Consider the following 14,867-nt stretch of genomic DNA (forward strand, 5'->3'; position numbering starts at 1 on the left):
ATTGTATGCATAATAAATAAATAAATAAATAATTTTTTTTTAAAAAAAAGCTAGTGGAGGGAAGAGTTAATCATCAAGGGAAGTAGGGGCAGAAACTGAAGCAGGAACCGAGGTGTGAACTATGAAGTCAAGCTGTTTACTGACTAGTTCTCCATAGCTTGCTCAGCTTGCTTTCTCCTACAGTCCATTACTACCTACTCGGGTGGCACTGCCCACAGTGGACTAGCCCTCTCCCATCAGTCATGAGTTAAGGAAGTGCTCTATGGATATGCCCATGGGCCAGCCTAATGAAGACAATTCCTTTATTGAGGATCTGTCTTTCCAGATGACTCTAGTTTGTGTCTGGTTGACAAAGTTAACCAGCAGAGAGATAAAGTTTAAAAGCATTATAAATAAAGACAAGCACAGAGCAGACGTGGTGCTGCACACCTGTGATCCCAACACTTGGGAAAACTAAGGAAGGAAAGCTGTTTGTTTGGAGACACAGGGACGAAAGTAGATTTAGTGACAGATAATCACTAATGAGTAATAGAAGTACATTGAATGTAGGAAAATGAAAAGGGACTTTTTAGGAGAATCCTTCTAAACTCAGCTGTTAAACACCGCACAAAATAATCTGTGGAATGTGAATAAATACACAAAAATCAATGATGAATAAAATCTTCAGAGTAGACTCAAATATCTTCTCAGCAGGTGTATGTGCCACTTTGAAATACACTGTTTCTGTAGCCTTTATGCTTGCTAACATGGTTGCTCCTTATCTTCCTGTTTCTCATAGGTATCCCTTTGCACTGTACAAGAGCTACATGTATGCAGTGGGAGCCCCTCATACCTGGCCTCACATCATGGCAGCCTTGGTATGGCTGATAGACTGCATCAAGGTATTTGATTAATAGTTTAAATCTTACCTTTAAACATTTAGTTTTAGTTTTCTTTTGTTTTTCCACACAATGATTTGCTATTTCTCTCCCAATCTGACTTTTACAACTTGTCTCAAAACCTGCTTCTGCTTTCAAAGTACGTTTGATTTGAAGTTCTTCAAACTGTTAGTGTAAGAACGGTGAGCATTCTCCCTAGGCTCTGCTCTGCTTGGCAGATTGTTTTCCTGGGGTGTTACAGTTTAGAAAAAAATAAACCCACATCATTTTTCTTTGCAAAATTCATTTTCTCCTTTCTTAAAAATGAAATCAGTATTAATCCCAAAATAGGGAAATATCGAATGCATATTCTCCCAACTTACAGGTAACTTTTAAGTCATTTCCTTTGGATATAATTTGATTTGGTTTTGTGGTATAGGAGTTGAACCGTGGGTAGCTCTGCCATTGAGGTGCACTTCAGCCCTAGGTGTAGGTTTCAAAGTCCTGTTTACTCTAAAAATGTGTACAGTCATGTGTCACATGCTGATGTTCAGTCATTGATGGATGACATGGTGGTCCCATAAGATTATCACAGATATGAACTAATTTCTGTCACTTAGTGATGGAACCATTGAAAAATTACTCATCTCTGGTGAAGCTGATATAAACCTGTGCTGCAGCCATAGAAAAGTACAGCTCATGACTTAATGTTGCCTAATATGTTTACCCTACTTATTTTAGAGTGTACTACATTTTTAAGCAAATATTTTTTTCTGTAAACCAGTGCCATGTTAATCTGTATCAGCTCTTTTTTCTACATACTAACAAATATTCCTCTAAGAAAACTATAGCAATTAAAAATACTCAACCTCCAGATGTGATGGCACATCCCTTTAGTCCTAGCACTCAGGACAGAGGCAGGAAGATCTCTGAGTTCAGGGACAGTCTGGTCTATGCAGAGAAACCCTGTCTCTATGCAGCCATGTGTGAGCATTGCATGCCTATGGAGAGCCATTACTGTTTCAAAGTCTACCTGTGTGGAAACTTTAAAACTGTTTGTTTACTTAGTTCTATATCTTGCTATGTGTTTTTGCTATTATTTTGAAACTTTTCTTCTTTGGTTTGTTGGTTGGTTGGTTGGTTGGTTGTTTTTTCTGAGAGTGAATCTCACCATGTTGCCTAGTCTGTACTCTGTGGTCAAATAATCTTCCCACTGCAATCTGGTAAATAGCAGGAACTACAGGTATGTGCAACTGCATCCAGCTTTTAATCCAGCATTTAATTTGAACCTTTTTTGTATCAAGTCCCTTCTGTCTCAAACTGAGTCAATGATTTGGGAGGGGTATTGTTGGGTTTGGTTTGGTTTTGTTGTCGTGTTTCTTTGCCTATGAGAAAGGAATGGCTGGAATATGGTGAGTGGCTATTTTTGTTCACCATGTAGGAATAGAAAAGATTTCACTGGTAGTCTTGACTGTAACCACCAGTCCTTGGTATTATATCCAGTTTTTTTTTGTTGTTGTTGTTTTAATTTTGTTTTGACTCTCAATTACCTGTAACTCCAGCTACAGGGAGTCCAGTGCCCTTTTCTGACCTCACAGAACACTGTATATATAATAACAAATCTATTTAAAAAAAGCATGAATTTTACAAACTATCAACTCCACTAATCTAATGTGTTGTTTGTGTACTAATTAGATGTATCGTGCAATGAAAGAAAGAGCACCTCAATTTGATGACGGGCAAGCTTGGGGAGAAGAAAGTGAAGATGGTGTAAAACATAATAAGGCACTATATATTACTATTAACAATATATAGAGAGGATGCTTTTATATTCTTCACTAAAAGGTATTCTTTTAAAGAACATGTCTTTTGCTTTCTAGGAAACTTCTGAGGTTGATTTTTTTTAAACCAGATTTAATTCAGTAATTTTTCCTGTGTAAAATCCCTCATGTGGTGGCCTCATATGGAGCCTATGTCTTCTGAGCAGAGACTCTGTTGTGAGTTTTTACAGATGACCAATGAATTCCCGATAAGGAGACTAGTTGAAGATATTCTTTTTCTGGGGGTTAGGGGTCAGGTAACTGTATATCATGGAGATGGCCTCAAAAGCGGCCTTGGCAAGGTTGCACAAATTCTTACTACATATTCCTGACTGTCCTAGAACTTTCTATGTAGACCAGGCTGCTCCTGACTCAAAGAGATGTCTCTGTCTCGCTTCCAAATGCTGGGATTGACAACATGGAAAACCATTCACAAGGAAAATGCATATAAAATAGATCAATCTTAAGGAAAATATTTTTAGTAAAGTAAAAGAATTCTGGGGCTGGAGAAATGGCTCAGAGGTTAAGAGCATTGATTGCTCTTCCAAAGGTCCTGAGTTCATTTCCCAGCAACCACATGGTGGCTCACAACTATCTGTAATTAGATCTGGTGCGCTCATATGGCATGGAGGTGTACAGGCAGAAAGAACATTATTTACATAATAAGTATATGAATCTTTTTAAAATGATCTTTTAAAAAAAACTTTGTGAGCCTACTATTGAAATGACATTATAACTTCCTTAAATTACTAACCACAAAAATTTTAAAATGTTAATTGAAAAATGCAAATTTAACCATGTGCACCCCTTTCATCCCAGCACTCAGGAGGCAGAAGCAGGCAGCCTTCTAAGGGTTTATGGCCAGCCTGGTCTGTATAATAAATCCCGGACTAGCCAGGGCTGTATAGTGAGACCTGTCTCAAAAGGAAGAACTGAAAGAAAGATAGAAATAAATAAATAAATAAATAAATAAATAAAGAAAGAAAGAAAGAAAGAAAGAAAGAGGGAGAGAAAGTAAGACAAAAGAAATGTATTGGAACTAATATATGTGTTATATATATATATTAGGTTTTTTCCCTCCTGTTTCTTACTTTAATGTAATTATTTGTCAAGACAAAACATAACTATATGGTGAGCAGAGAGGTTAGGGAATCGCTGGAGCTTGAATTCCAGGCACCTCATGCCAAAAAGTCTTCATAAATTGTTCAGACTGGCCTTAAACTACTCTGTACTCAAGGAAAGCCTTGAACTCACAAACCTTCGGCTTTGGCTTCACAAGTAGCTGAGACTACAGGACTGATACATATTGACTCTTAAAATACTGCATATAGGTTGTTCTCGTTTATTTTGTTTAGGCTGCTATAGTTAGGTATATTGTTACTTAGCTCAGTTACCACTTCCAAAAGTAGTTGTGCTAAATGTTGGATATGGTGGTACACTCCCATAACCTCAGCACACAGACAACTAAAAATGGGAGATCATAAATGACAGAGAGAAAAGTAATTATTTGTTGGCCAGGTTTGTCTTGCCCAGTTCCCACAATCATTAAGTCCCTAAGAAATCACACAGAGGTCTACATTAGTTATAAACTGATTGGTCCTATACCTCAGGCTTCTTATTAACTCTTATAACTTATATTAGCCCATTGTTCTTATCTGTTTAAGCCACATGGCTCAGTACCTTTTTCAGCGGCATAGTCACATCTTGCTTCTGTGTCTGGACAGGACTGAAGAAGGAGCCTCCCTCTTCTCAGAATTCTCCTGTTCTCATTGACCTACCTCTACTTCATCTCTGGTTGTCCCACATATACTTCCTGCCTGGCTTCTGGCCTATCAGCATTTATTTAAAACATAATTAACAAAATATAGACAATTGTCCTGCACCAATGATTTTTAAAAACATAAGCATAAGTTGATCCCAAATGCTTTATTAGAACATAAAATGCAAGGCAAACCCCACTGTATTCTAAAATACAAACTTTAGCTCGAGAATAAACTTTGAATTATGCATGTTGTCTGGTATATATTAAGGACCATAGACTTCTCAGAATAAAAATTGCTTTGTGCACTAGTTTAAATGTGTCTGGTTAAAGCCTGTCTCACAAAATTAAAGTGGTAGTCATTCCAGTGTCATATTTATTAATGGCTGAGAAATAGTTTACAGTTATATTAACTGACAAGCATAGTATCAATGACCTTTCTTTTCCTCAGAGTGTATATGTGTACATTCATGTGTGTCACAAGCACGGGTGTGATCAGAGGACAGCTTTCAGAAGTTGACTCCTTCTCCCACTATAGACCCTGGGTCTCAAACTCAAGTGGGCAGACTTGCAGAGGAAGGACTTTCACCCACTCAGCTGTCCAACCAATCCACCCCTTTGTTTTAAACAAGAATGAACGTGCCATATTAAGCAGTGATCCAGGCTGCAGAGGCTGCTGTAGAACCTTTGATATTTTCCTCTTGAGAATTTTCAGGCTGGAGACAGAGCTTTTCCAGAGCGCTTGCCTGAAGCCTCCAGAGACCTGGGCTCTGTCAGCCCCTCAGCAGTAACAGCAAAGCTCCTAGGGATGAGCTCTCATGGCAGGGCATGTACAGCAGATTCCACTTCTAGTGCAGTTTATCACAGGATAACACAGATTCTGGCCGTCAGGTTTGTGGGACTACAAACTACCTAAGATTCAAACTTACCACACCTAAGGAGATTGATTCACAATAGAGCAGACTGAAGTAGCATGAAGGTATCGTCATTCACCATTCGAGGGCTCCCATTCTGCTTACAGGAATGTTTACTGCCTATGTATGCTTTCTCTTCCACATCAACAGGGTCATGAGAGGGTTTCTTAGTAAGCACAGTATTGGTGAAAGGGTGTGTGTCTGTCTTGGGAAATACGTATTTTATCTAGACTGTGGAATACTCTGATTAGCCATTCTCAGAGTCACGCACTGTGAGACACTGTGATTCCAACATTCAGGGAGGCTGAGGAAGGAGAATCACCAGTCAGAGGCCACAGGGGGCTACATAATGAGTTCCAAGGCAGGCTGAACTACACTGGGCAAAATGATTCATGTTTGAAAACAGAACTTTCTCTTGGGTCACAGTTGTAATAGTCTCCTCTCAGGACTCCACCTTCCACGGCATTGTTCACCTGAAGTTTCTGACTTTCATAATTAGTCCCTGTCTGTCTAATTGAAGTTAGATAATCATAATCCATTTCAATTTTTCATAACGTGGAAATCCTTTTTTTCTCTGCCAGTCTTATAGATGCATAATAGTGACTCAGAGCTTTTGTTTTGGTTTGTTTGTCTGAGTCTTTGTTTAAAAAACACTATTATTTTCTGTGTGTGTTTGATTTGCCTGCATGTAAGTCTGTGCAGTGCCCTTGGAGGCCAAAAGAGTGTGTCATATCCTCTGGACTAGCATTATATAGAGTTGTACAGAGAACCAAAACCAGCTCCTCTACATTAGCAGCAATTACTCTCAACCACTGAGCTATCTCTGTAGCCTCAGCTTCATCATGATCATCATCATTATTATTGTTATGTGTTATATGTTTTTTATGTTTAGACATATTTTGCCTGCATACATGTGTGAACCATCTCTGTGCCTATTGTCCCAGGAAGTCAGAGAAGGCATCAGATTCCCTGGGACTGGGGCTGTGAATAGATGTGTGGTGCCGTGTTGGTGAAGGGAACAAACCAGGTCCTGTGTTGGAGGACCACTGAGCCTCGCCAGCCCCAGCATTCTTCTTAAAGAAGACTAAGTTTGTGCATTTAATGTCAAATTATATTTTGTAATAAGTTTCCTGGATTGACTTCAAAATATCTACCCAAATTGTGTATTTCATCCCTATCCATGTTTAGAAGTAATAGATTGTGTACATCTTTATAGCACAGTTTATGGCAGGTTTTCAATCTCTTCTTCTTAGGAATTTATATAAATGCCTACTCCGTTTTTATTCACATTTAAATTTCCAATTAGAAAAATATGAAACAAACTGAATAGAGAATCATGTCTTTGTTTTAAAAATCTACTCATCACAATCAGTTGTTTCTGGAATACACCATCAAATGCTATGAGAGTTTCGTGACCGATGCTGACAACTTGGAAGAGATCAATGCAGAGCTGCAGTCCAAGCTGAGTAAGTGCCCTCCCTGCTGTGCTGCCACTGAACTCTGGGTGCCTGCTTGTTTTGTCATGCCTGATGTTTTCATTAGCTACTTTATGAGGTGGGTACCTATGAATTGGTCTTTGACGGTTCTTTAATGGGGACAAGTAATAGTTAAGCAAAAAGTAGTCAGCCCTGAGTCATACCCCTTTCTGGCTATGTGAATTCAAGACGTGTTTGACCACTTTGAAACTTAGTGAACTAGAAAGCAATGTAAAAAAAATACCAAATGAGCCAGGTTATGGTGGTGCATGCCTTTAATCCCAGCATTTGGGAAGCAGAGTTCGAGGCCATGCGGGTCACAAAGTAAGTTGCAGGAGAGTCAAGGCTTTACAGAGAAAGGCTGTTTCAGGGGGAAGAAAAAAAGGAAGAATGACAGAGAGGGAGAGAGAGAGAGAGAGAGAGAGAGAGAGAGAGAGAGAGAGAGAGGACAGAGGAAGTTAACAAGCCATTATATTTCCATATACGCTATTTTTCTCTCAGTATTACTTAGTTATGGGGGTATATCACTTTGACACCTATGGCACAAAAGGTCAGAGGGGAAAACCAACATTCCTCAGGATGCACTAGGGATGTAAGAGTAGAAGTCACTCCAGCTGTTGTAAACATCCTCCATACATTTAAAAAGGCCAAACGTGAGGGCAAGAGAAATGTTTCAGTCCATAATGTACATCCTCAACAAGCATGAGAACCTGTGTCTAATTCTGACACCCATAAAAATGTCGAGTGTAGCAGGTGGAAAGTAGAGACTTGAGATCCCTAGAGCTCATCAGCCAGTGAAACTGATCAGACTGGGGAGAGACCTTACCTAAGACTTTAGATGGAAACAGCTGAGTAAGGCTCACAATGTAACTTCTGACTTCTGTATGCACACATGACAACATAAACATGCCTAACACACAAAAGGGAAAATTCATTGTGATCTAATATGGAAACCATTTAATGAGTTATTTAATGTTTCTATATATAGTTAAACATATAAACTAATCTACCCAAATATTTTTACATACCAACTGTGTGCCAGGCACCAAAAACGCAGTTATGAGGAACAGAAAATCTTGACTTTATTCTGTTGGAAAGAAAGTAATGGTAATTAAATGAAGAACCATAAGGCCAATAACAACTGGTGCTATGAAGGAAAGCTTAAGCAGGTTGAGGGCAATAGGCTATTCCATGGAGTAAAAATAACACTTGCTGTTTTAGAAGGTAGTATCTACTGCATTGGGGGTAAAGGGGAAATAAGGTACTGAAAACTTGAAGGGTGCTGTAGATTGATTCTGATGAGGTGTTTGGGCTTTTTTCCAGAGGATTTATATAAGGTAGATGTGTCCAAGCTGGAGCCTTTAGCAGAAGAAAACAAAGAACTCAATGAACAGATTGCAAAATTGGAGCAAGAAAGAGAAAAAGAACCGGTTAGTAAGCATGTTTTTGAACTCACTTGACATCTCTTTAGACTCTTCAGCCTGTTTGAGAAGACCCTCTTATAGAAGGTATTTTTAAATGGGTTAACAAATAAGTTTCTTAAAGGTAAGATGGTATAGACTTTCAGTGAAGCCATGTGTAGTATCTGTGGTGCTTTGTTTTTCCTTGTGGTCTACTAGTCGTGGACTAATGGTGCTGGGAATATGATGAAAGCTTCCTGCCTGTTTACATAAGGCCCAAACTACCCTTTGAACAGGGTCCCTTTTGTATTTACTTGCAAGAAGCATTGTTCTCAAGAGGTCCTGAGTATAGGTAGTGAAAATATGGTGGTATCAAACTGGCTTATAGAGTATATGGTAACATGCATGTTTTTATAAAAGCAAGATGATAATGTGGGTGTTTATTTTAATATGTATGGGTATTTTGCCTACATGCATATCTGTGTACCACATGCTCACAGTGCCTGTGGAGAACAGAAGAAGATGTCAAATCTGAACTCAAGATACAGAGAGTTGTTAAACTGAACCCAGGTCCTGTGAAAGCAGGCAGTGCTCGTAACCCTGAGCCAACTTTCCAACCCTGGTAGCAGAATCTTTATCTTGGTTTTAGTAGTGGAGCATGCAGATTGTTCTGAAAAGTAATCAGATATTAAGTATGTGTGTTTCTACATTATCCTTGGTCTTTTCCTATTCTAAACTGAAGCCTTTCATTAAATTATTACATTACAGTAGCAATACCAAAGTTCTTTTCTTAGTTCTTTTGATTTCCTCTAAGATAAGTGTAAATAATATTGCTTTCTTTAAAACACAGAATGCTTTTTGGTAGACATAACTAACTTAATATGCTTTTCTTCTTCAAGAATCGACTAGTATCATTGAAGAAACTCAAAACTTCCTTGCAAGAAGGTGTTCAAAAGTTTAAAGCACACAAGAGCAGTTTTGAGTCCCATTCGTCCATCCTAGACCAGCAACTGAGTGGTCTTGATGAAGAAATTGGTAGACTAGGTAAGCAGAGCTAAGGGATCATTGAGATTGTCCTGTGGGCCTCAGTAAACAGCTATGTGATCCTTTCCTTCTTTGATAACTTTCTGTAGCAGTTATCAAGTTTTCGGTATTAGTTCTTCCAGCCAGGCATAGTAGCACACACCTTTAATCCTAGCACGTGGGAAGCAGAGGCAGGTGAATCTCTGTGAGTTTGAAGCCAGCATGGTCTACAAAATGAGTTCCAGGATATCCAGAGCTGTATCGTGAGACCCTGTTTCAAAAAAACCCAAATAATAATTGTTGTCTGGGTTTTCGTCCTGCCTGGTTTCTGTCCTCCCGCCAGGACCCACAGTCTTTTATCCCCAAAGACATCACACAGAGGTCTATAGTAATAATAAACTGATTGGCCCATTAGCTCTAGCTCCATATTAACTCTTATAACTTATATTAACCCATTGTTATCTATGTTAACCACATGGCTTGGTACCTTTTTCAGTGGGGCAATCACATCTTCCTTCTTCTGTGTTTGGGACAGGACTGGGAAGGAATGGGCTTCCTCCTTCCCAGAATTCTTCTGTTCTCCTTGACCCACCTCTACTTCCTGCCTGGCTACAGTCCAATCAGCGTTTATTTAAAACATGATTGACAGAATATAGACGACTGTCCTGCACCAAGTAATAATTATTTTTTCCTCTCATAGCTCCAAATGTAATCAAAGAGCCAATAATTATGTTCTTAGGAAAGTACTCAGGAAGAATCTGTTTTTCTAGCTTTTGTGACCAACAGCATACCTGGGTTTATGTCTACATAACCCTAATCTCTACTTCCATCTTCTTTGGTTTGTTGGTTTGTTTTTTTCTTCTGACATAGGTTTTCCCTGTGTTGTCCTGGCTGTCCTCGAATTTTTTTTTAGACCAGGCTGGCCTTGAGTGCACAGAGATCTGCCTCCCAAGTGCTGGGATTAAAACTGTGTGCCATCACTGCCCAGCTCTTTTTTAAATTTTTTGTGTTTGTTAAGTTAATGTGTACCACATGTCTACCTGATACCCTCATGTCAGAAGAGGGTGTCAGATCTGTTGGAACTGGTTGTAAGTTACCAATGTAGGCCCTGGAAACTAAACTTGGGCCCTCTGGAAGAACACTAAGTGCTTCAACTGCTGAGCATCTCTCTGGTCCCTATGTCTTCATCTTCCTATCTGCATGAACTCTCCATTTGCCTCTATCCTCCAGTGATACCTATGGTGATATTTAAGGCACACTTGCATAATCCAGGGTTCTTTCATGTCAGCATTCCCAATCACTTGTGTGAAGACCATTTTCCAGATGAGGTGATATTTGCATGTTCGAGACATGTGTAGCCCTTCCTAGCCCACTGTAATTTCCAGCATTCTCAGTACATGGCCTTTTTTTGGTTTTGAACAGTTTCACTGAGCAAGCCTGGTTGGCTTCCACTCTTGACTGTCGAACTACCTCTGCATCACAAATACTAGGATCATAGATGTGCACTGCTGTTCCTGTCTGGCTTAAGCACAGGGCTTTTTGAAGCCAACAGACAACCTATTCTAAGAACACACGTCCTCTGAGTATGAACCTGTATGTGTTTTCAATATAAGAATACATTATATATAGATTTATAACTATATATGATGTGTTATAAAAACTATAATTTTATATGTTTATGGTACATTCTAGTATATCCTATATAAATATATTGTTTTTCATTATAAACCAGATCCCTTTTTATAGTTTTGTTTAGTACATGTATCGTGTATGTTATATGTGTGAGAACATGCCACAGGATACAAGTGGAGGTAAAAGGACAACTCTTGCAGTCCATTCTCTCCTTGCAGCTTTACACAGTTCTGGGTATCAATCTCAGTTTGGCAGGCTTGCTCAGCAATGACTCTGCCTGCTGAGCATGTTACTGGCCCTAACCAGCTAGACTCTGGAGTTCTGCCTCCTTCGGCTGCCTGTAACTGTTGTATCCTCTATCAGTGCCATGTAAGCAAGTCCGCAGCTGAAACGGATTAAAAACAGTGGAAAGCTGTTCGTGCCCCATCCTCTACATGCAACAGCATAGCAAAGGATGCTCCTGAGTGTCCTGCATCTTCCTAACATTAGATTCAGGAGCACATGGCAACTGTAGTTAAGCTTTGGAAAATAGTATGACACAAAGTACTTGCTAACTTCTATGATGCCAGAAACAGAGCAGAAGTTGACTTCAGTCACAGAGCCATTAAACTACAGCTTAAAAATAAATATAAGGAGAGCTGCAGTTTTCCTAGAATTCTGTAATTTCTTCCTTCAGGATTTCCCAATTTATGTCTATCATATGTAGATTGTGAAGATGGTCCTTAGAGATTTGGATTTAATTCTTTGTCTATGTAGTTCTGATCATCTACAAAACCAAGGCTTATAATTGTCACATAGTATATACTAAAATCAAATTTATACAAATTACTCCAATTGTACATATTCTGTTTGCTCTAAAGGAAGTCTTACTGTTTTCTTAGCCCATGATCAATGTCCTTTGCTATTCCATATCATAGACTATTTTCTTAGTCCCAATGTAATTAAACCAATACTAATATTATACTTTTCTTTACACATAATCCAAAGAATTAGCACAAACGATTTTTTTTGTGAGTGTATAGAACATGGCATATGTATGTCTATGTGTGGGTTTATGTACATGTGTGGTACGTGCATACATGTGGAAGCTGGAGATTAACAGCAAGGTCTTCCTTGATCACTCTGCACCTTATTTTGAAGCATGGCATCTCTCTAAATTTGGTGCTCATCTGTTCAGCTAGGATGGCTCACAATGACTTCTAGGGATCTGTGTCTGACCTCCTTTCAACCATAACATGAGGGGCACAGATGTGTGCCCCCTGACCAACTTTTTTGTGGGTTCTGGATCTAAACTCAGGCCCTCCTTTTCTCATACCACAGACTCTTTACTAACCACACCACTATAGCACCTCGTTATTCTTAGGAGAATATTATATCCCCAAAATTGCCAGCTGAGTATATGAGAGAGTAATATCATCTGCCATTTGTTTTAATTCTATGACTAGGTTAACTTCCTTGATTACTTAAAGCCATTCATGACTTCAAATGAGTAGGACATACTTAGATTCTGTAGATCTATCATGCTTTTGTGCAGAGACATAATAGAGGCATAAAGTTACTTAAGCCAGCTCAGAATTTATCAACGATTGTGTAAAAACCACATTTTTGAATAGTTCAAATTTGTAAAAGAGTATTAGAAGTATTTAAAATGAACATTAACAAAGTTGAACTATGCCTGTTTAAAAGTTTTAAATGTAACTTTTGGATGAAGCTACAATTTGTCAGATCCTTCTTTCTGAAACTGTAGTGAGCCAAACATGAAAGATATCAACCTAAAGCTCTAGTTGTATGACTTATGTCATTAGTGAGGTAAGGTCACTTATCCATCAGAAAGGATGTATATGTATAAAGTCGAATTTAAACAATCCTAAATCGTTCCATCAGTTTCTCTGTAGAGATTTTTTAAAATTTTTTTGAAAGCTTTTGTTTCTTCTCTTGCAGAATTAGAATGTGAAGCAATGAGACAGGAGAATGCTCGGCTACAGAACATTGTTGATAACCAAAAGTACTCAGTTGCAGACATGGAGAAAATAAATCATGAAAAAAGTAAATTGCAAGAGACCATTAATAAATTAACCAAAGACCTAGAGACTGAAAAGCAACAAATGTGGAATGAGGAATTAAAATATGCCAGAGGCAAAGAGGTGGTAAGTCATACTGTATTTTGAGTGACCACTCATCATGGAAGACCTTAGTAAAGGCCTGTGTAACCAAGGGGAATTCAGTAGGTAGTGGGATAAATTTTTCTAGCACTGACATTTAGCACAGCTAAAACACTCATAGCCTTTTGGCAGCTCATCAACACATCTAATATTTATCAGTCATATTTAAGATAAACTCGGTTTTCTGATGATGAACTAAGATCTCAGCAAATAAATAAATGTATGTATGTAATTCTAACATAGAATGAGCAAGCAGTTCATTGTAAGTAGTCATCTATCTTCCCTTATCTCCTAACCCTGGTAGATAACCTTTTTCCCTGTGCATAAAGGAGATAGGTATACATCTGTATACATATTTATAAGAGCTAGCATCAGTAGGGAATGTAAGGTTAAAATGCTCAGGGTATCAAGTTCAATATGTAGTACTAATGAAAAGGATGTGGCACTCAGCCTTAGAGCCTAGAATTTGGTCAAACTTGATTTAGCTTTAGCGTGTAATTTCTTATTAACAGCATGCATAGACTGTATCATCTAGTCTTTTATAGCCTCCACTTGCTTCTTTTTTATGAGAAAGTAATTATATTAAATTATAAAAGTTTCCTTTTCCGCCCCTCCTCCCAACACCCTCCCACTCCCCCAACTCCCTCTCCTCCTCCCTCTCCATCCCCTAGAGCAGTCAGAGTTTCCTGCCCTGTGGGAAGTTCAAGTTCCTCCCCCCTCCCTCCAGGTCCAGGAAGGTGAGTATCCAAACAGACTGGATCCCCAAAATCCAGTATATGCAGAGGAAACAAGTCCCAGTGTCATTGTCAATGGCTTTTCAGAAAGACTCCGAGCCAGCCACATTCAGAGAATCTGGCCACATTCAGAGAATCTGGTTGGATCACGTCCTCGTTCAGTCCCAGTCCAACTGGCCTTGTGAACTCTCATTAGATCAGTCAGAAAGGGGATTTTTTTTTCAGGAGACTACTTCCTGCTGAATTGGGGAATTGAAGTTCTTGGGACAATCATGATCTTCATCCCCAGGATATAACTGGATTCACAGGCCTCTGGTTCTGTAGCTATAGACTGGTAATCCTGCAATAGTAACTTGTTCAAAGTCTGGTTAGAAATCCTTTGCATTTGTTGTTGAAGAAATTTAGACAAGAGGTTTATGAGACAGGGAGTAATTAGTAGAATGAAGAGAAATAAGGAAAGAGGGGTTAGTGATCCACTGGCTAGGTTTTGGAGGTCCATTTGGAACTGTTGGGTCTTATCCTTCACTACACCAGACTGATTGATGTAGAAATAACATTCTTCTCCAAGAAAGAGACAAAGAACAACTCTCTCTGCTGTGATGAGTGAATCCACTCCTCTCTGATTTTATAGTACTAAGGAGGCTAGTGAGTCCATTTGTCCATGAAGACTAAGGATAGTCTGGGCTCCCTGTAGGAAACTCAGATGGATTCTGAGGAAATCGATGGTAAACAGCTAGGGAAGCGTCAGTCCTGCTGTTCCAGTGGCTGCAGTGCAGTTATGCCCAGGGCTGCTAGAAAGGGTATCACTTGGATGGCTCATTTGCCATGCCAATCCATGCAGCTATGAACTTGGCGATGGGACTTGACAAGGGTTCTTCATCAGGAACCACCTCTAATTCAGTGATCTAATTCAGGGAAGGGGAACACTATGGCACAAGTCCCAGACCACGTAGCTGGTAAGCAGGGTATCACAGAGAATAGAGGCATTATGAAGGTTTGGACATAGGGGCTAGAGGGTAATACAAAAGTAATGGTATTGTTGCAGGTTTCAGAATCCTAGATACCCACAAAGTGTGTTCCTGTGGAATGAA

At 39.1% G+C, this 14,867-nt stretch overlaps 1 protein-coding gene across 1 annotated transcript in view; it reads left to right on the top strand.

The window, feature by feature from the left end:
- Nucleotides 1-14,623, top strand: part of LOC148121578 (kinetochore protein NDC80 homolog) — a 73,627-nt gene extending 59,004 nt beyond the window's left edge. Inside the window, 7 exon segments of the mRNA XM_087908719.1 lie at nucleotides 779-881; nucleotides 2,553-2,642; nucleotides 6,723-6,816; nucleotides 8,149-8,255; nucleotides 9,125-9,269; nucleotides 12,822-13,027; nucleotides 14,471-14,623. Coding sequence (XP_087764845.1) covers nucleotides 779-881; nucleotides 2,553-2,642; nucleotides 6,723-6,816; nucleotides 8,149-8,255; nucleotides 9,125-9,269; nucleotides 12,822-13,027; nucleotides 14,471-14,623 — 898 coding nt within the window.
- Nucleotides 14,624-14,867: the final 244 nt, after the last annotated feature.

This window comes from Myodes glareolus, chromosome 7 (assembly GCF_982192425.1).
Source record: "Myodes glareolus chromosome 7, mMyoGla1.1, whole genome shotgun sequence".
Taxonomy (NCBI): domain Eukaryota; kingdom Metazoa; phylum Chordata; class Mammalia; order Rodentia; family Cricetidae; genus Myodes; species Myodes glareolus.